At 46.3% G+C, this 22,586-nt stretch overlaps 1 protein-coding gene across 1 annotated transcript in view; it reads left to right on the forward strand.

The window, feature by feature from the left end:
* The window catches only part of TENM4 (teneurin transmembrane protein 4), a 390,999-nt gene that overhangs the window by 257,104 nt on the left and 111,309 nt on the right, over nt 1-22,586 (forward strand). The window contains 1 exon segment of the mRNA XM_032640774.1: nt 8,118-8,303. Within this exon segment, the coding sequence (XP_032496665.1) occupies nt 8,118-8,303 (186 nt within the window).

Below are 22,586 nucleotides of genomic sequence, written 5' to 3' on the forward strand. Positions count from 1 at the left end.
CCTCCCCGCCTTTAGCCATTTATCTAGCTGGCCCCTTACATGACTGTTTCCTAAGGCAGCCATTAAGTTCTTACTCAAGTACTAATACGCACATGGCTGTGTGGCCAAGGACAAGACACTTCCTCTCTTTGGCCCGTGTTTTCCTGTCTACAGGATGGTTAGAGAATCCCTAAGATACCTTCTCATGCTCTGACCAAGAAAACTGCTCCTCTACGTTTTCCTCCTCTTTTTGTCTCTTAACCCCTAAAGCCACCTGAAGGTGAGCCCCTGGCCACATCCAGGCCACTTCCTGCCCAGCATCAGCTCTCTCCTGACTCACCCTCCTCCTCCTTCATTTCCCCCTGTTCCCTCAGTCCTTTACTTCCAGCTGTCTTCCTTCCTCACTCTCGGCTCCCTGTTTCTGTGCCTTTCTTCCACATCCACCTTGCAAAACCCAGGATCGCTCCAGCCACTCACCATCTCTGATCTTACAGCCGGGCTTCCGAGTGCTTTAAGCCAAATCATGTCACGCTCACGATCTTCAGCCCCTCCTGGGTCCTTCGAGCTGCAGTTCTTCTGGTACTTTGTGAGTTCTTACACTCAGTCCCCAGGGGACTCTTTCAGATGTCCACATCTATCCATTAGCGTCCTCCTCAGCAGAGACTCCCACCTCACTGAGAATATGGAGGCCGTGGTTGAAGTGCTCTCTCATTATCCTGGTCTGTCCCTTACACGGGTCTTTGCCACTTACCTCTCCCCAGGGCATGAGGGACCCAGGAAGCCTGTCCTTCTGATTATGCTCCAGATCCAGTCCTCTCCGGCTGTTGAGAGGAACCTCAGTTGTTCACGTCCTCCCCTTGCTCTCCACAGTATCTTCAAACCCTCCCTTCCCCTGGCCCTTTCTAGCACATAAACGTAAAATAGTTGCCATGTAGTGAGTGTTTACTCTGTAAAAGATGTACATGACATTAGGCACATTACATGATGTTCTTTTAAGCCTCACATGAACCTGAGGTGTTGGTGTCTCTATCCTTTTTTGCAGAAGAGAAAGCTGAGGCACAGAAAGATGAATTAACTAGCCCAGGTCAAACAGATGGATGGATGGATGGAGAGATGGATGGATGGATGGATGGATAGATGGGCAGTTAGATGGCCTGTTGACTTAATAGCTGATTGGATGATTAGATGATTGGGTTGATGGACAGATGGATGAGCTGATGGACAGGCAGATGGATGGATGGAGGTTGAAAAGACAGATAAACAGACAAACAAAAGGAAAAGTACTTAACATGATAAACATTGAGTCAGGGTGAAATCAGACTCTGATTTCAGAGATTCTCTAGTCTAGCTGAGGTGAGGATCTAATACATAATTGATAAGGAAATATGTCAGATTACAGCTGAGGTTTTGCCTAAACCTGATCCCACAGTTCACAGACCAAAAAGCTGTGTTAATCATAGTCACCTTTCATTCTAGCTAAGTACCTTTGAGTAAGTCACTTAGTCTCTCCAAGCAGTTTCCTCAGTGATGGGAAGGGAGTGAAAATAAAATTGCAGGGATGTTGTGAGGATTTAATGAGGTAATATTTGTGTGCCACCAATAGTGGTTCTACAGTTTCTCCTTATTTTTGCCTCAAATGCTGTTTAGTGTAGCTTGGACTTAAAGTGTCCAAGGATTTCATGAGAAATTCCCCCAAGGAATTTTCAAGGACCAGGATTTCAGAAAAATCCCCCAAACTGGGCACTAACTCAGATGAGCTAGCGATGCAACAGAAAATCCTAGTGGAAATCATTTAAAATTATTTAACCCTTACTAAAATTTCTTAAGGTCACTTCTAAGAACCTCAGGTCCTAAGCAGAATAGAACAGTTTTCCCTATTATCCCTTTTAGTGCCAAATACAGACTTATTAAAGGGCTTCCCAGGAGGTCACATGGGGCCAAGGCTCTGCTTTCACATCCCTGAATTTCAAAGACAGCTTCACCTGTATCTGTTCCTTACTCAGCAGGAAAGCACACAGATCCTTGTGTGGGGTCCCCTCTATCCCCGACTTGTGTCAATTTTGAGCATCTTTCCAAGTCAAAGAAATTTTACGGGAAAATTATATATAAGTATTTCCCTTTAGGGGAGAGGCACAACTTCCCTTACCAGCTATTTTAATGAACAGGATTGTAAAGTAAGTCCAGACAAATTAAAACGTAGCTGTGATAGGTCCCAGGCTTCATCCAGGTTCATATGGGGATTAACATTTAATGAGAGGAGACTGGAGCAGCTTTTTCCCTCGTGTATACACTTTGGAGCACAATTAACCAATAGCCAAACCATATATTTTTCCCACCCTTTTCGTTATGTGTCCACCTGCTTCCACATCATAGAAAGGGAACAGGTATGACACGGGTATTGGTGCGAAGGAAGATGTGTGTGAGGGTGTAAGAACTGAGACACTTTAAGGTTACAAGCTATCAGTCGGAGATTGGAGAAGATAAGTTTCTAAGAAGGTTAAGCACAAAGAAGGCTGAGCCTCTGTGTGAATATATTTAACCAAATAAATTTTGTACAATATGGTGCTGGGATAGAGTTGAGCCAACTGACATAACACCTCTTCCATGAGATTTTTTAAAAATTCATCTGTTCTTTCAACAAATATTTGTTGAAAGCTCATTCTCTGCCAGACCTGGTGCCTGCTGCTGGGAACCAAGATGAGTAAAAGCTAGAGCCTGCCATCAGGTGGGCTTCCAGTCTAGAGAGAAGACAGACGTGGATACCAGTGAGGCAGGGCAGAGGTGGGGTGGGGAAGGGGAGGTGCTTGGGGGGGGGGGTGGCTTTCCCCAGGAGAAGAGCCAGGGTGTTCTTGGGCCTGACCTGGTTGCTCTCCAAGGCCCTGTATAGTTCAGCCAAGAACTTTAGAGACTTGGAATGACACTTTAGGACAGTTGGGGATTTTCACCCGCTTTTAAGAGGAAGCCGAAGCTACACATACAGGTGGCTTCTACCTGGGTTTTAATGGTCATGGCTGATGGTGCCATGCTAGGTAACCAGAGAAAGAGTTTCATACTCAAATTTTGAGGCTCTGCTGCTAGAAAATATCTTGCTCTTCAGGGAGATGCTTCCCTTCTTGGTGACTCGGAGGTGCACTGATACAGGATGCCGTAGGTCTCCATCAATCAGTTAATGTTCGGAACACAACATACATAACACAGATTACATAGAGCCATTCACATTTACCCTTTCCTTCAGTTACCACCACTCACTCACCCTGTAGGGGACCATTATTACTCTCCCTGTTTTGGGGGTGAAGAAGTATGGTCCAGAGAGATTAAGTCATTCTCCCAAGGGCTCCGCAAGGACTCAAGGAGACTGGAGAGTCGGAATCTGAATCCGTGTCGACTGTATGGATTGTGTACTCTATGGTACGTCAGAGGGTTCCTCCCAGGCCCCTACCGTCCAGCATGTAGTCAGACAGTGCCGATGTTGATCACATGACCGTCGCTTAGCCTTTATCAAATGCTTGCTTGTGCCAGGTGTGTTGCATAAGTCAGAATTCACATCTGATCTGACTTCAGTCTGATAACACTTGCCACTGCACCCCATTTCCTTTCTTATAAGAATATGTGTGTGCACAGTTTATCATATCCTGACTATGTGCCAGGCTGCATACTAGAAGCTTCACTTCTGTTCATCCTAACGCATTTAATTCAATTAGGTTACGTCCGTCTGCCGTGCTAGAATGTCACTCCTTGAGGTCAGGAAAGAGCCGTGTCTGTCATACTCACCATCGGATCCCCCAGTGCCTGCTCACCCTTAGATTTGCACCCAGTGAGCGCTCAAGAAATGAAGCAAATGAGGGTGATTCCTCCACCAGCTCTCTGCAGTAGTCAGTGTCACCCCCAGTTTACAACCGAGCAAACTTGAGACTTAGGAGCTGTGACCCAGATTTCACAAAGTACCATTGACATTACATGAAGGGCACAGGAGCTGTCAAAGCACATTCTTTAGCATCATCCTATTTGGTTTTCACCAGCCACTCTGGGAAGTTATATCTGCTTCAGTGTAAAAGCAGAATCAGAGAAGCAAAAATAAAGCAGTTCCTTTTATTTCAAGGACAAAAAAAAAAAAAAAAAAATTGAGGTACATAAAAAAATAACAATGGGGCCTACAACTTGAGACCAAATGAAGCAGAATCTCAGGTTTCTGCTCCCGTCATGAGGCAGTGGGTCTCCTGCACTTGGGCAGAGAGCCCATCTGCAGAAGAGAAGCTCAACACTGACAGGTTGTGTTACCATCAGTTAGCACCACATAAACGTCAAGGTCACCCTGTTCAGGCCCCTTCCATTAAAATGTGTAAGAGCTCACAACCCAGCTTGTAAAGGGCTAATGGAGGGGTGCTCAGCCACCAGGCAGCTGTAGCTTCGCACCAAGGCAGCATGTCTAGTGTAAACTGGCGGGGAGATGGAGAGTTTGGAGGGACAGCCCCGCAGTCTCCAGAGGAGAAAAGCGAGCTCGGGTGTCTGGGAAACTCTGTGTAAAGAATCTCATTGCATCTCACACATAGCCAGGGTCTGACTTGAACGTAACAAGGGATAAACAACAGGGCCAGAAACGAGGGGAGATCTGCTGGAAGAACCAGGAGGTTCCCTCAAAGGAGAGCCTGCCTCTGTCTAGCCTGTGACTCAGTTTCCATATCTGTAAAATGCTCATCTTGCAGCCTTGCCCTGAGGATTGTCAAAATGAGGAGAAAGCACCAGATGAACACACGACCTTGTAGAGTTCCCCTATGCTCTCTGGGTCTCAGTAGCCTCATCTCTAAGAAGGATAATAGCCAGCATTGTTGTGATAGTTAAATGAGAAACTGTATGTGAAGGGTGCTTTGTAAACTGTAAAACCTGATATAAGTGTTAAGTTATTAAGCCAAAAATGGCTTTTCCATACATTACCTCAGTTGATCTAACGCCAGCCGTGTAAGATTGGTAAAGTGGGAATTACTAGCCTCATTTTACTGAAATGGAAATCGAGAGTCAATGAATTGTCTAACTTGCACCTTGAAGATTACCCAGCCAATAAGTGACAAAGCCAAGAATAGATACCAAATCTGTCTGATCCTAAGATTCACGGTTCTTTTTTCATTGCACGTAAGCAGAAAGGTGCCGAAGTGAGTAACAGCTGTAGATTACTCAGCTGATCTTAGCACTCAGTTTGGGCTTTGTCTGGGCAATGATCTCCTGTGGGGCAGAGACTGTGTCTTATTGACCTCTGTATTCCTAGCACCCGGCGCAGTTTCTGGCACATAGCAGGCAGGCATGGACTATTACTGGAAGAATAAAGGAATCGGTATGAGCTGTATATCAGGGCTGTGTACCCTCTGAAGTGGGTGCTGTCATCATCCCTATTTTACGGAGGAAGAAAATGAAGCTCAGAGCAGTTGAGGAGGCTGTCTAAGGTCCCACAACTGGCAGAACCAAGATTTGGAGTCACACCTGATTCCAAGTCTTACGCTCTTTCACACACACTGCCTCAAAGTTAACTAGTAAAGGAATGAACTACCCAGTAGTGAGGACCTGAAGTGAGGCCGTCAAGTGCTGGGGAAGCCCTGCCTCTTCTGCTCTCAAGCCCGTGACCTTCAAGTGCCCCGCAGCCCAAAACACCAAGACCGTGAACTCCAAGCGCCCCGAGGAAGGCTGCCCCACAGCCTGTCCCTCTCCAGGCTCACACCTTGGTGAACAGAAGGCTTGTTGGAAGTTTACTTTCACACCATAAACTACCACCTAGAAAATGTGCTGAGTAAACCCCCCAGAATGCTAAGCTGATCTTTCCTCCAGGCTCTCAGGTGAAAGTCCCAGCCAGCCCTGAGTCCAGGCCCTGCCTCCGGAGTCACCTGGGTCGATGCCCTTGCAGCGCTGTGCAGGAGGGATGGAAATTTCAGACTTAGGACGTAGGGAGACCGGGGACCCGAGATTGTCATTCTTCATCTTGAGAAAAATCCAGGACATTGTCCATGTGAGCAAGAAGGGAAGGAAACTTGAAGAGCATCTTGAGAAAATCCCCTTCCTGGAGGGCTGCTGGGTGTCCTGACACTTTGCTCCACAGCTCCACGCTCGCTTGGGAAGTTTTCACAAGGGCAACCCACCAGAGATAAGCAGACGGATAGACCTGGACTGACTCTCAGCCAGGCTGAGCAGGGTGTACCTGAATTGTTTTAAATTCTTAGGCACCTGTAACCCCAGGCACACATGGATTTATTCATTATCCAGCAAACCTTAATTAAGGGTCTGTTCTGTGCCAAGATCTGTGCTGGGTACCAGGCCTAGAGGTGATCAGAATTCATCCAGCCTCAGGTTGTCCTGAGTCTGACAGTGAGACACGCAGAAATGGAGAAGCAGTCTACCACGTCACATGGAAAGGCACGGAGCAAGAGAACAACCGCTGAGTGAATCGTGGGAGACTTCTCAGAGGAGGAGGGACACTCCAGCCGAGCCTTAGGGATAGATCGTGCTGTGTGACATGGAGGATGTTTATATCATAGACTCCCACAGTCTTAGATGCCATCAGGTCCCCCCTGCAGTTGATGAGGAAACCAACACCCAGAGAGGGCAAGTGACTTTCCCAAGGTCACACAGCAGATCCGTGGCTGAGCAGACACAGACCTCACAAACCTGGTCTTTGGACACATAGTCTAAAGCTCACTGTCCTGAGAAATCTTTCTTGAGTTAGTGATCTTGCCATGCCCTTTTCTATTGTCCACTTCACCGAATGCTCAGCATAGCCCTGATGGGTAGAAGAGGTGCTGTGAGGCAGCATCACCAGTGAAGTCAAGGAACCTGCCCAGGGCCACACAGCTTCTGCTCCTGAGTCTGGCATAGAACCCAGGTCCCCTGGCTCCAGGTCAGGGCTCTTTGCACACATTTTACAGCAGCCTTTCTCTCCCCTGGGGAGCTGAGAAACCCAGTGTGGTACTGCACGCATTAACTCCCTTTCCAGCTGCTTTGCTTGGCAAGATGTCAGGCATAGGAACACACCATAAATGGGAACTATTACTGTTTTCTGTTTTGCTTATTTTTTAATTCTTGAACATTTTAGCCGTTGCCTTGTAGATTAATATGGAAGTTCTGAGCCTCTGAGATCTAATTTAATTTTTTTTTCAAAAGTAGTTGGACTGTTAGTAGCTTCGAAGCCAGGAGTGTAGCTTGGAAGGGGTAATGTGCAAATGCAATTTGACGTGGGTGCCAGTCAGTTTAATTTGAAAGAAATTAAAGGTGTTGGGATCTTCATTTGAAGAATGTTGGGCCACGAGGCACAGAATCGAGTCAGGGTCTCCATCACAGCCCTGGCAGAGAGCATCAAGGGCCCCAGTTGTTCAACTGGTTTCCTAAAAAGGAGTTGTGTTTCAAAGCTCTCACAACCTCTGCCTGAGTAACCGTGAAGTTGTCGCTGGCCCTGGGCCCAAGGGGCTTGTGGATCAGGTCGCGTGTGTCTTTTGCACCATCTCACAGACGGGCCTTTGTGAAGGGCTGGGCAGCTCCAGTCTGGCTGTGAAGTGCCTCCACCCCCAGTCCAGCTGTTTGCTTTGGATGGGAAAAGCCATTTAGATGGTGCTTGGAGTTGGGGTGATGAAGCAGTGAGCAGGGGAACTGAACATAAACCCAGCAGAGCACCAGAGAACCCCCCTGGGATGCGGGGGTCCAGCCTCCCCTTTCCTCCCATCTCAATTAGAGTCAAAGCTGGAATGAAGTGCAAGCCCAGGACCCTTCATGCACCCCAGCCAGACCCACAGGCACTTCGCCTGGCTCATCCTCACTTTGTTTTCACACGTAACTGGTTTTTAATTAAATTTGACTTCTCCTCGCATCTGTTCAGAAGGGCGGTCCCCTTTGGAAGCGGTAAGCACAGAAGCGGGGACAGGCTGGCCACAGAGAAAAGTGAACAGAGCAGAGCCCTACAGTCCATCCTATTTTGGCGAGGAAAGGGGCTTGGGACAGGCCTCTGGCTGGAGAACTGTTCTTGTCCGAGGGTCCTTGTCCACAGAGATTAGCCTCCTGAGCCTCTGGAATCGCGACTGCTCACAGAGCGTGTGACCCTTGTTCCCAAGAACGACTGGCTCAATACTTGTCTTTTCTCTCTCCCCCTTCTCCCTCCCCCCACCCAGAGATCTGTGCGGCCGACTGTGGTGGCCACGGCGTCTGCGTGGGGGGCACCTGCCGCTGCGAGGACGGCTGGATGGGGGCGGCCTGCGACCAGCGCGCCTGCCACCCGCGCTGCGCCGAGCATGGGACCTGCCGGGACGGCAAGTGCGAGTGCAGCCCGGGCTGGAACGGCGAGCACTGCACCATCGGTATGAGGGCCAGGCCCCCGCACCTTCTCCAGGGCTGCGCGGTGCCGTTGTCTGTCGGGCACTTCGGGGCCCCTGTCGCATGTGGGAACTGGGCCAAAAGTCCTTTCATCTGACGACATTATGGTTGGCTTTTCCTAGACATCAGTTGGACTCAAACTCACAATAGGACATTTTTAACCTTTTCCCTCCCACCCTGCATCTCCCCGATCTCAGCTAGCTGGTCAGCGTGCCTTGGGTTTAGCCCTTCCCGGGCCAAAAGCAGTATAACTTTGTGTTAGGAGCTGGGGTTCAGGCATGAGGCAGATGACTCTACCTTAGCAGCTGTGAGCAAGTCCCAAGGCCTCTCGGAGCCTCAGATTCCTCACCTGTGAAATGGGGATAATAATGCACGTAAAGAGTTTAGTACAGGCTGGCACATCGTACAGTACTCCATAAACATAGCCATTAAATCAAGTTTATGGTCTGGTTGGGAGGTCTTGGGCTTAGCGCTGAACACCCCCAGTAGCCTCCTAGGCTGGAGCTCCCGAAGATGCCTGGGATCCTGGGGAAAGCTTCCCGCAGGCCCCAGGCCACATCTGCATCCCATTAGACCTGGGATCTCCCCCCTCCCCTGTCCTCGGCTTCCGTCCCGTCTGCATTTGTCTCCTTTCTCCTCTCCTGGTGGCTCCTTGGCACCAGCCCCTGCTGAAGCAGCACTGTTGGCAGCTTTCAAAACAAGCTGATCACTCTGTTCCCTTCTTTCTGCCTTTCCTGCTGGTTTTGTTGATTTTAAACACAGCCAGACGTTTGCTTGGTTTATTATCCTGGAATGAACACTCACCAAAAGGTCTTTATTGAATCAACTGGTCTGTGTATGTGTGTTTTAACTTCTTCCCCTTCCATTTTTTTCAAGGAAGGGTCTGTGATCAAATGGCAAGCACATGGCTCTAGGAGACAGGATTCCGGGTGCCTCTCCAGCTCTGACAGTCACCTCTTGATTACAGAAACTGGGAGGCAAGCCCCAAAGATTATGAGGGACAAAGGAATTTTGAGCAAATGGAGCTACCTCTTATTTCATATTGTTTTAGGCCGCATGCCTTTTGTTTTGCAGCCTGAAATTAGTTTTTATTCAGCATCCCTGCCTCCACACCATCGCCCTTTTTATCAATGGCAGTGGGATACCTTACACTTCCTAATATTAATAATAGTGGGTTCTGACTTTTGAGTATTTACAGTGTGGCGAGCACTGTGCTAAGGGCTTTGACTGCGTTCTGTCCCACTCCCACCCATCACCCTGTGGAGGCACACGTATTATCCCCCGCCTTTTCAAGGACCTGAGGCCCAAGGTCACTTAACTGTTAAGAAGTAGGACTGGAAGTTGAGGCTTGGTTTTCTGAGCCTTGGGGAGGAGCTCCTCGCCAGCTGCTTGCTCTGCAGTCCTTGCAGGACAAAGCCCAGGTTTTCTGCAGAGGCCTCTGGCTCTCATCCTTCCCAGAGGCTGGGCCTTCTTATTCCGGTTGGTCTCAGAGTCCCACAGCTAGCTGGCCAGCCACACTCTTACCAGAGTCCAGAGCCGCTCCATAGCCGCCGGCAGCCCACCCTGCTTTTCCATAGCAGCACGTGCCGCGCTGTCTCACTGTGCGCCTCTGGGTGGCTTCCTTCTGTCAGTGTCATCCAATCCCACGGCCGCCCTGGACACCTCTTAAAGAAAAGCAGCCCTAGTCACCAGAGAGGCCCACCTGCTTCTTTCAACTCTGCCCTTCCTTCACCTTCACTTTTCTGCATGACTAAGGACAAGCTGACCTTTTAGCCTCCCAGCCCAGAGGGGACCCATCCCTATTAAAACCAAAATCCAGCCCAGAGAGAATGCATTCTGTTTTCTATCACTTGCTTATAGAGTCCTCGGCTCACCTTACCAAGTTCCAAGAAGTTTCTGGATGTCAGACTTTTATAAGGTTAAAGCATCTCATCTGAGTCAAATGACGAGGGATTTACGGAAATTCTCCCTGCGTCCAGTCACAGATGATTCATGGCAGGGCTTGTGGGCAGGCTGTGTTCCAGCTAGTGTCTCGTGGATGTTCCTCAGCCTAGCTTGAAGAACATCTCTGTTTTGATGCCAAGGAGTCAGACCAGCCCCTCCCACCTCCCCTGCACACCCTGTTGTCACTCTTTAAGAGCAGATTCCTCCTTGGGATTGCAGATGTTTTCTCCTCTCCGGATAAGAAATACACCAAGGTAAATGTGCACAATTCAAGAGGGAGCTTGACAGTCATAAATACCAGAAAACTGTCACAGGACATCGAAGAAGTAAAGGACTAGTCATAGTGGCTCAGATGAAAGGACTTTGGCTCGGAATTCTACTACCTTTCATTGTGTGGTGCGCGTTTCCTTTGACCCTGTCTAATCTCCCCGCATGGCAACTTGCCCTCTGTGCGTCTCTGCCCGTGGCCAGCTGCATCCCCGCTAGAAACCCAACACCCTAGTGCCGAAGGAACACTTCAGTAACCTTGCTGGATGGAAGGGAAGGAGTACGAGATACAAACGAGGGAAACAATGGCGGTGCCTTCTTTTTTCTTTTCAGAATAGATAGGAGAAGGAGAAACCCCTTTTTAATCTTTGATGGTAACAAGAAGCACTTCCTTACGTTCCAGGGAACTTCACTCCCTGCGAGGATCATTTAGGAAAAGCAAAAACTGCTGGTGTGAAAAGTTAGAAATTCAAAGTGTTAATTGTTGTCAGATTTCATCATTATCTGATGGGTCATCGCACAGCTAGCTCGTATTTTTCAATGTGGTTCTGTCCCATACCAGAGAAGAGGCCAGGAGCCACGATGCTGATTCAGAGACCTCCATGCAGTGGGATCCAAAGAGAGCAAGGCCTGTTCATTTGCACACTGCTGCCCTCCATAAACGGGAAAGAATGACTTGGTTCCCTAACAGCTGGCATAAAAGAGTAAGACAAGTCTGGGCTCCTTTGGGTCAAGTCCCCGGCTTAAAAACCTTCTTACCCCAGTGACATTTCCCAGAGCAGATTATATAGTAGGAATTAAATATCTCCTTTTGGAGGCTTGGGTCCACCTTTTCTTTTATGGAAGCTCCCTGTTTTTTCTCAAAACAGGTTGGTTTCAGAACGAAAGGATATTTGGCAGTGGCATCCTCTTTCATGACAATATTTTTGTCAAAAAGCAAGACTATTTCAAATCTTAATTCCTTACGTTAGGAATTATCTGTCTCTTTGCAACTTCAAGAAAAGTCTTGGTGACAGCACCGTGGGTAGACCACATGGTCGCTGGGGGCTTCAGTTCCTCCCTCTGTGAATCACAGAGTGGGGTGGCTGGAGGAGGCCTGCAGGGGTGATGGAATTCCGGCCCCTCCTCCACTGCCCACAGACTGCACACCCATCACCTGCTCCTAAAAATATCCCACAAATAAAAAAGGATTTTTTCATTTTCACTCTTACTTACTTACTAGTAATACATCCACTTGTGTATATGGAACCCAGTTTCCCTAGTCTAGAAGTTAAGGTCAGATGGATTGATTAGGATCCATTTCTCAAGTATATGGTCAACACAGAGTCATCAAAAACGTATTTTTGGACGTCTTTTCCAGGAATTTTATGAGTCTCTTAAGTCTGGGGCTTGACCTCCAGTTTCTTTAGAGAAAGCTGAAAATCGTAGCTAAATTTAAGAAGGTGTTTAATTTTTCCTATTTCTTTGAAAACACTTACCAACATTTTGGATCACTTCTATGATAGTCATTTTGTTCACTTCACTGCCCCTTGTCTGTGAGGTCCCAAAACACATGTGGGAAATGCTGGCTCCTGATTACATGTGTAAAATTCCAACCTTGACCCCAAAGCTGTGATTGTTCAAGATGCCAGATATGCAGAAGTATTTCCTAGGTTCCAGGAGAACTGTCCAGTCATATAAATCTTGATTCTCAAACAAATCCTCCTCAGGGAGTAAAGATCAAAATAATACTCTGATAATGCAATCACCAGAGCGAGCAAAGCCAGACTTCCCGATGCAGGGAAGTTATAAAGAAAGGCCACACGGTCTTCTGGAGTTCTTTGTCCACTTTTGAACAGTAGCTCTTGAGTTTCTTTTTTGTAATCAGACAGTCCTTAACCACGAGCTCACAAGCATTCACGAGGTATCAGCGCCTGTGAGACAATCCTATGCTTCTCCCTCCTCAGAGGCATTCTCTTACATCATGAGCCATGAGTTGTAGGACAGATGCTGACACGGAGAAAGAGAGAACGGACAGGGATCTACCCCGTGTTATCAGAGCAAGAGCTTGATTAGTTGATGGTCCTGGGAGCTTTCAGCCCACACGTGGTAGGAGTGGGAAACTGGAGACCAGTGAGTGGGCTCCGTGAGCCCCTCTCGGGGTGGGTACCATTGGCCACTTATTCCTCATTGATCCTTCGTCCAAAGCGAGAAGAGCGTGCATGTATCCAAGAACTTAACAAGAACATCTCTTTGATGATTTGTCATCCATCTGAGAGGAGTTCAGATGACTGTAGCCACCCCAGTCGTCACCTGCCATAATGATCTTTGTTTCACCTGACCTAACGGGTACCAGTGATACAGCTGTTAGAGTCAACGGGGGCTCCTGAAGAATAAGCTTCTTGCCATGTTCTTCACAACCTTTGATGGGGGCCCCTGAAGCTTCTTGGGATTATCTTAAGAGAAATTTCTGGAAACTTCTATTGGTACAGGCAAGTGAAGGAAAGAAGCTTTCACGTTGGAGGTCATAGAAATGCTAAAGAGATCTGAGACTTCACAGGCTACCCTCGTGCTAAGGCCCAGAGCTTGTCTTATAAATAGCTGTGTGCCTCCACTATCTCCACTGCAGAGTGACAGGAACATAGAAGCACGTGGTCCAAGAGGAAAATGACTCTGCTTCCATCGTCTTCATCCTGAAATCTGGAGGAGAAAGATGAAGGAATTTCGGGAAGCCCTGAATCCACCATCCATAATGCAAGCTTAGGGACTTGGCGTCATCTTTTCTTAAAGTTAGTGCTTTAAAATCACGATGAAATTTTACGTGACTTGAGTCAAGGGCATATGTGCCGAGCTTTTCAAACAGTGAAAGAAACAGCAGTGTGGACTTCTGCATATGCCTTTTTATAAGTAAATGGCATTGGACTTCAAAGACTCAGTTACCACTTTCATTTTCAATAGAGGCAAGGAAGCTCTCTTCCATTCCCAGGAAGCTCTTGGTCTTGGTATTGACTGGCTGTTATCAGCTTTTTTCACAGCGTGGCCTGAGGTCACTGTGTGAGGAAGGAATCCCAGGATTTGTGGAATCCACTGTTGTCTCCCGAAACCCACAACATTGATTACGACCTGAGTGCGCCTCCGTCACTTCCACTGGCCGGTCTTCCTGCCTGTGGTCTGAGAAATTAGTAAGCATTTTTTAAAGGTACTAAAAACATATTTAATAGAGATCTTTATTGCTAAATAGTTCTTATAGCAATAGAAGAGAGGGAGAGGGAGCTCTCTGAGGTCAGCCCCTGGGTTTGGGGAGATTAGCCTATATAGTGGATATAATCTCTACTCATCACCAGAGCCATGATATCACCGTTAAGTTTGGAGACGTTTTTCTGGTCGGAGAATTCCCTCCAAGTGGATGCTGCGCAGTGGTATGGTCATTCGAATCCCAGTGATGCCTGTCTCGTCCAGCCGAGTCATCCTTGCCAACCCTGTGAGAGAAATCTAGGCTCACTCCATCTCATCTGTAGCTGGGTTCAGTGTCATTAGCAAAACCTATGATTATGACCCTCCACAAAACTCTGCAGATCTGCACGCTAAGAACACCAGCTGAGCCAAGAGATCTGTGTGTTGTGTCGTGGTCCTCCTCCGGCGTATCCTGGGAGATGATGTCTAAGCACTTTTAGATCACTTTGCAAAATTAGATGAATGAGCTTGACTAAGACGCAGGTGACAGATGCACCAAGAATCGAGAAAGTCTTCGCCTTCACCAGAGATGCTTCCTAGGTGGTTTTTCATGTGGGCTGACGCTGTTTTTCACTGTCTGTCATTCCACAGCTTTGTTTGTTCAGTCCTGCTTAATACACAACTCCCCTTCACTTTCCCTTCTTACATCCTGTTAGCTCATGGACTGTGCAGCATCTGTAAGAATGAAGGGGAAGCGTGCAGACCCAGCGAAAACTCCTCTTCCCAATTTTCCACTTGGCTCTGCAGCCTCCGGGAACATATTTCCTCTTGAAGCACAGACCACCTGGGTGCCTGAACTAAGAACCTACCCTCTCATCCACCAGTCTTAGGAGGCAGATGTATATTGATGAACAGCCACAGTGTCTGTCCTATCCAGAGGATTGAAAACATAAAATTTATATTTCTTTTATGGAGACTGTTCTTACACTTTATAGAAGCCTAGGGCTTCCAGATAAGGCCTCACCATTGCAGTTGAGCCCTCTCTTAATGGACTTTTGATTCACGTGTGAAATCGAGCTAAGGGTGGGGACCAGCCCGGCTGAAAGCATCAGCCCATCAGGGAATGGCCATCTCTCCAGCCTTTGTGGGAACACATGTGGAGGAGGTATAGAGAAGGAGGTGCTAGGGAAGCTCCTCCAATGGCTGTGACCACAGCCCAATAGGGAAGGTGAAATGCTGTTACTGATTTATGCTGCGAATGAAGAGGTCTGCCCTGCCCCAAGCACAGAGCCAGGCACCCATGTATATGCACAGTACGTTTAGTTCAGAGCCACATTTGACACCCATCCTCACAAATGAGCAAAACCTTAGATTGCCGAATAATTCAGTGCTTGGATATAAGCCCCCAGTGATGATGTGTGATGATAACAATGATGTATGCGTTGGAAAACAAAGCATACATCATTCTACCTTTTAAGTTAATCAGCATTGAGAAGGAGTCAGGTTTTCTTTTCTTTTTCTTGTCTTTCACAGCCACATCCATTGACCTGCACCTCACATTCTGTGTAAGATGCAGAGGAGAGATGCATCTTCCTTAGAACACCACGCATTCTTCATTCGAGTCTATGTGGGCACATGGGTCCGTGGAAAATACAAGAATGGCAGACAGATAAGCTAGCAGTATATTTGACCAAAGACCCAACCTACTTCCCTGGCGTATATCAGGGGTGACTCACGCTTTGCCTATTTCCGAATTCCAACCTCCTGGGGTCACCTCTGCCCATGCAGGGTGCCCTCGCGCTTGTCCCGCTGCATCCCCTGGAGGGAAGGTGGATGCTGCTTTGGGTAGACAAAGGGGCAAGTTCTAGTTTTCCATAAAGCTGATGGAGCAGGAGTGTAGCCACTTTTGCAGCTCCCCATCCTCCCTTTTCTGCTGTTCTCCTTATCCGTATGTCTTCTTCTTTATATGATCACATTTCCAAACGCCTGGATCACAGAGTGAGTTGACGTTCCTTTTGGCCCTTCCTGGAGAATGTGCTTGCTCTCCCTCCTTCTCTCTCGTGTTGTCCTGTCTTTGGTTTTATTTTCCCCACCCTGGCAGGTCTGTCCCAAATGTGGGGTGCAGCCCCCTTTGTCTCCCTGGCACCTGGCATGGTTATGTGACAGGCAGTATTGCACTTTTTCAATCCTACCTTAAATGTGCTGTCTTTTATTTCCCAAGCGCACTATCTGGATAGGGTAGTTAAAGGTATGGTGTTCTTCCTCTATTTTCCTGTTGTCTTTGTGTGTGTGCTTGTGTATGAGCATAACAGACAGAAGAAATGCGTATCTAGAAATGTATATATACCCCATAAGCAAGGTGTCTCGATGCTGCCACATCCCAGGCTTTGTCACAGCAGCCACTGCCCAGAGGGCGGGGTTTTGGTCACAAGATGGTTGATATACCTGGAGTGTCATTCTCCCCTGCCCCAGGTGCTCAGTCTGTTTTGTGACATTACCACTGTGCTGTTGTCCCTCTCTCCCCATACACAGATACACCCCCTCACCCTTTCTACCCCATCTCATGTCACCCTGCCCATGCGTTATGGCCCCTGGTCCATCAGAATGAAGATGCTGGGAGCCAGGGTGGGTGGCCTGAGACAGGAAGAGACCCCAGAGCAAACTAAGAAATCCTAAGAACTCCATTCCCACTAGTACTAGTACTGTGTGCTAGATACTGTGCCAGCCTCTGGAGAAATGGGGGAAAACAGACCCCTTACCTCAGGAAGTGAATGGTCTGTTTGTTTGGATTTTTCTTTCCTTTTCAGAGAAGGCCTGACTTTGGTAAGTTTTATTTTTGAAGAGTGTTCCCTACAGGCCAAGTAATTCCTTCTGTTTTAAACATTTACATTAAGTAGATGGTACCCAATTTTCCAAAGAGGCCTCATTGCTCTAGGAATAAGTCTCAGAATGATCAGATATGTGTGCTCCAGAAAGGCTCCAAGCTTCCGGAGGAGAAATGCCATGCCATCTTCAGCTTTTTATCCTCAAGCCCTCACACAGCCCCAGGCACCAAATATGTGCTCATTGGTTAAGGAAACATACTCTGAAGTCAGACTGCCCGAGTTTGAATCCAAACTCCAATACTTAATGAACTGGATGATCTTGGCCGTGTTTCTTAACCTCTCTTCCCTTCAGAGTCTTTATAAAATGAGGAAAACAGGACGTGCCTGGTGGGATTGGCGTGAGGATTGATTAAAGTAATGAATGTAAAGTGCTTAGCACGTGGGCAGGAATGATGCTCAGTAAATGTTAGCTGTGCTGTTTTATCATCATATTCTTAGCCTCACCGTTAACTTGGAGAAGGACTTCATTAACCAGACTAACTTTTGAAATTGTAAAGAAAAAGGTTAAATTGGCTTTTAATAAGAGATAGGCAACTGCTGTTTAAAAAGTGATGGAAAGGATTTTAGGGAAACATCAATGACTAAATGCTTTTCAACTGGAATATCTTTGCCAAATACAGCAAAGGTGGTACTAGGGCCCATCCAATGGTGTTGAGAAGCAAGCTGCCTCGCATTTCACGTACTGGCCTTCAACCAAGAATAAAATTATTCCAGCAAGAAAGAGTAGCACCTCTGAGCCTCTTTAAAGTAGGCATTTCACACATAATCATTATCAGAGGAACCCTCAGTATGGATTAAGTTTAATAGCTGGTGGATTTTTTTTCCTACTTTGTGAGGTTTTTCCATATCCGTGAGTCTTAAGGGAGTCCTGTGAATTTTTTCAAGTGAATAGATATACTCATTTGATTGGAGAAGGAGATTAAAGTTGAAGAAGCTGAGTGGCCCATTCTGGATCACACTCTTAGTAAGTGGCAGAACCCAGGATTTTGTGTTTCCTGGCCTAATCCGTATTTCCAGTATTCTTTCATCTGTCACGGTAAGTCACCGAGAATGTCCCATTAATTTCCAAAATTCTTCCTCCAAACTGTCTTCCAAACTGGCAGCCTCGCCAGGAAGTGACCCGTATTCTCTCAAACCACCCGTTCTGATCTTTAGTTCAGAAAATATATCACCAAACCTTGAGCTGGATTAGGTCAGTGAATCATAACTTGCTTTAAAAGACAAATGTTTCTTGCCAAAATCTAGGTCTGGACCAAGCCCCATCTGGCTGGCTTTCTGGTATAATGGGTACTAGTAACTCCCCCCCAAAAAAGAATTCAGAGACCGATATAATGCAAACCCCAGACTTTTCAGAGTAGGGTATTTTGCAGTTCAGAGACAAACCAGCCTTTGTTCTTTGCTTTCCACTTGCATTGGAAGACACTGAGGAAACAACCGTCACTCAGCAAGTATGTTGAACTCCTCCTAAGTGCCAGGAAATGTGGATGCCACACAACGGAAGTGGTCCCAGCCTAGCAGAGAAGACACTAAAACAAATAATTCCAACAAAGTATGATGACGATTATGATAGAGAAAGTCCCATGGCCACTTAGCAAGAAGAGCTCTCCCCAGCTTAGGCAGGGCCTCATAGACCAAGACCATGGGCCGTAACATAAGCATGGTATCCCGCTTTTAAAAGCAGGACGATGACTTGATGACATTTGTGATTTGGAAGGATCGATCTGGCCATATTGTGGAAAAGAGTTGAAAAGGAGCATTTGGGGGCAATGAGACCAATTAGGAGACTGTTGCTGTCGTCTAGGAGGGAAAAAACAGTGACCTTGTCTAGGGAAGTGACGGTAGGGATGAAAAAGCACAAGAAAACCAGAAAGAGAAACAAACATAAATGGGACATTTGTTGTGTTAGGTGTGTTGCATAGCTGCTTTACCACTTAAGTAAAAAATAAATACCTTCAAGGATTCTGAAAGTCCAGCTTCAAGGGAGGCTTCTTCCTAGGCTTAAGCAGGAGGTTGAAGATAAAGCGGTCCCCTGTCATTTAAAGGGCATCGTTTCTTTTCAAAAGCTTATTAGCCCTTCTCTAAACCTTAAAATTACATTATTTTGGCTCTGGCAAATGCCTGATGTGAGTCGTTCCAGAGGGGATTGTTAATCTCACTTGGGCTCTCTGAATTATTGATGAATTTCAGGGTTGTGGAATTAATGAGCTTTAGCAATGGGTAAAGATGGGCATATTGCTTTAAGAAAGTCTGCAAGTCCCCCAGAGGAGACTTCCTCATACTGGCTCATGGGGGTGTGTTGATCCCAGATGCAAATTCCTGCTTGAGAGCAAACCTCATTCAAGCCACAGGTACTACGGTTCTCTCTGAAACCCTGAAACTGGTAGGACAGTGCAGACCCTCGGGATAGAACCTGGTCCATTTGGAGAAACTGTGGAGAGAGTGCTGTGATTTCACATGTAGAGCTTACCCTCCCCAAGAACACGGGTGCCTCCTGGCAGTTTAAGAGCAGCGCAGAATGTGTTGCACCAGGCACTGTGTGCTAAGAGGAGCTTCCCACAGAGGGTTTTGTGGAATGGAATATTCTGCATTATTGTAAATGGTTGTGGGTAGGGGAGGAATAGTTCTGAGGAAAGCGTTCTGATACTCAAATAAGCAGGTTTCTTTATTGTAAGACTTCCCAGAGCCTTTAGTGTATTAATATTTAGTGTGACTTTCTAGGATAAGAATATAGGATATATTGTTTTCCAGACTTACAGAAGTTTGTATTTGAGGACCTCATAGAACTAGTAGTTCAAAGAATTCACTTTGAGAAGTATTGTTTGAGATTATAAGGTCCATTTTAAATTGCCCTGGAACAAAGGGTATCGATATATAGAGTATAAAAATATTGAGGGCAGAGGCTATATCTCAGCTCTGTATACCCCAGAATTAACACATGCCTTGTGTCCAGTAGGTGTTAAGTAAAGTTTGTTGAAATTAAGAACAAAATCATCAAATTTGAAGTTGTTTTGACCTTCTCTATTGGGTGGCTGTACTGGAGGGACCTAACAGAGCATCTCATCCAAACCTTCATTTCACAGATGAGGAAATTGAGGCCAAAAGAGGAAAAATCACTTTCCCAAGATCCCACAACTTAGTCAGGCAGGACCTAGGTCTCCACCTCATTCATTGATTCATTTCAACAAATACATACCGAGTACTGGCTCCATGCAAGGCACTGGATTAGGTCCAAGGTTGCCTTTGTGGCAAGTATGGCAACTTTATGGCAAGTTTACATTCTAGTGGAGGGAGTAAGGCAGTAAACTATTGCAAAATTAATAATTTGAGTATGCTCGGGACAGTTGCTCTCAGGGGGAAAGAGTGCCAGGAAAGCATGAAACGGTGGGCCTGGTGTGACACTCGTGACCCTGAACCCATCTCGCTGCTTCCTGCTGAGCTGCGTGTTGGCCCCATGACCACGTCATTGGGTTTGTCTCAGCTCCCTCTGGCAAGGTTTATATTTATGAGGACCACAGCTTTTGACCCAAACATTGACACAGTTTGGATTGACAAAGGGTTATTTTCTGGTTTGTGAGTTTCTTAGTGAAGTTATACAATGTTAAAACAAAATAAACCCAATAATAATAATAGCAGTTGTCATTTGTTAAATGCCTACCAGTGTTACCCACTGTGCCAAATAATTGATATACGTTATCCCGTTAATCTTCTTAACAACTCTTTGAATTACATATTACCTCCATTTTACAGATGAGAAAACTGAGGCTTAGAGAGTTAAATAATTTGCCAGTCATCACACAGATAGTAAGTAAAATGGTGGTGCTGGGATTTAAACTGAGGTCTGTCTAGGTACAAAGTCCATACTGTATTATAACACATGGTTTTTATTAAAAATTTAGGATTAAAGGGTGTGAAATTGGCACTGCCCTAGGAAATAAGGATCTGGAAAATATAACCAAAAGTTACTTAGTTTGGAAATAATATATGTAGAACGTCTAGCACAGTGGCAAGCCATAGGAGACCTTCAGTATATGGCAACTGGCATTGTCATCACTGTCCTGAAGCATCTAAACCAGGGTTTGGCATCTACAGCACACAGACCAAATCTGGCTCATCACTTGTTTTTGTAAATAAAGTTTTATTGGAACACAGCCATGCCTATTCATTTATAGATTGTACGTAGCTCCTTTCAAGCTACAGTGGCAGTGTTGGGTAATTGCAGCAGAGACCATATGGCTCACAAGCCTAAAATATTTATTATCTGGACCTTTACCGGAAAAGCTTGCCAACTCTGATCTAGATAACTGCCTCAGTTTTCTATTTTGCCTTTCTATGACCCCTACCTGAGGTTAGGGATACAACTTATGATATTATAGTCCCTCTACTAAACTAGAGAGAAGGTCAAGGTGAGTAGAAGATTCAGATACTGTGTTCAAGCTGTATGTCAGGCTTTGTGCATCATGCATACATTATCTTATTTAATCCTCCCAACAACCCCACTTTATAAGTAGACTGAGGCTCAGAGAAATTAAATAAGGTGCCTGGGTGTCCTAAAGCCACTGTGTGGCAGAGCCAGCCTTTGATGTGGCTCCCAAGCGTGTGCTCTTAGATGAGAGATGTTATTTGCATCTTACAAGAGGCTACGTCTTGGAGCAAGAGAGAGCAGTCCACTACCATTCTTAACGATTGGACTCTTCTTCCTCCAAAACGGATCTCAAATACATAGGAGGCTTAATTTAAAGTCTCAGCTAGATGGACAAAACTTAAATGGGATTAATTGGAAAAAGAGGGAGTCTGTATTTGCTTAGATCAGGAGGGGCGGCTGATGTGAGCTACTGAGCCAGAACGCCTGGGTGGTCACCTGCACGTCACAGCACTGCTCCTCTGCTTTCCAACTGCTTTCTCGATCACTTTTGGGGTGGCCATGCTGCTGGCTTCCCACCTTTCCCAGCAGGCTTCTGCTGTGACCCCATTATCTACATTTGCTTCAAAACATCCGCAGGAATCCCTCCTAGGCTCAGAGTACACACTCCGTAAATGTTTCTTCCTTTGAATGGACCACAGTGGCCAGATTGATGGATTGGTATTGAACATCTGTATTGAACATCTGAAGTATAAATGAACATGTTCTTTTCTTTTACTTTGTAAGAACAGTCAACTACCAGAAGGCCTTGAAACACTACAGCTTTAGATTCTATTTGATCGGCCATTTAGTGAGTACCTACCTTGGCCTAGGTCTTATATCAGACAGCCACATCCACACTTGTCCCATTTAAGAATAATGGGTCGGTTTTCAGTTATTTCATGATAGAAATTTTAGTTTGCAGCTGTAGTTGCTGCTCTTAGTAATAAAACAAGTTTTATAGATGACAGAGTGCTTTCACTTCCATACCTTTCCCTGAGACTGAGCAAGGGCCAGAGAAGACATCCCAGGGAGGTAATATTTTGATAGCCCCTCTGAGAAAAGAATTGGCAGATTTGTTAAAAGGAGGACTTGAATGAAAGCCAAGCAGCAACACAGAAGCTGGAGTAAACCGTGTAACTTCACAGATTCTCAGGCCTAGATTTCTAAGCTACAGACTCAGAGAGAGAAGGGTTTGAAAAGGTGGTCAACAAAAACCTGCAAATCTACTTGAATAGTAACTCCCCACCTTAATGATATAGTCAAAGCAGACCTAAGGCAGAGTCTAAATATTGCCTGACCCTCCTTGATTGAATCACCCACAGCCCTCTCAGGCAGATGTCCACTCCTGTATTTGGTTCCCACCATATTTTGTACATCTCCCTCAGGGTACTTAGCAGTGAAATATTTTGCTTATACAAACCTGTCTCCTTTGATAGGCTACATGCTCCTCAAGAATAAGAACTAAGTCTTACTCATCTCTCTACCTCCAGTGCTAGCCCAGAGAAGGTGCTTAATAAATGACAGACAGGCAGACAGATGTACAGATGAAGAAAATTAGGGAAGGGAAGCCTGCCCAAACCTGCAGTGGCAATCACAGACAGCCCTACTTAGTGTCT

The sequence above is a fragment of the Phocoena sinus genome, chromosome 8, assembly GCF_008692025.1.
Source record: "Phocoena sinus isolate mPhoSin1 chromosome 8, mPhoSin1.pri, whole genome shotgun sequence".
NCBI lineage: Eukaryota > Metazoa > Chordata > Mammalia > Artiodactyla > Phocoenidae > Phocoena > Phocoena sinus.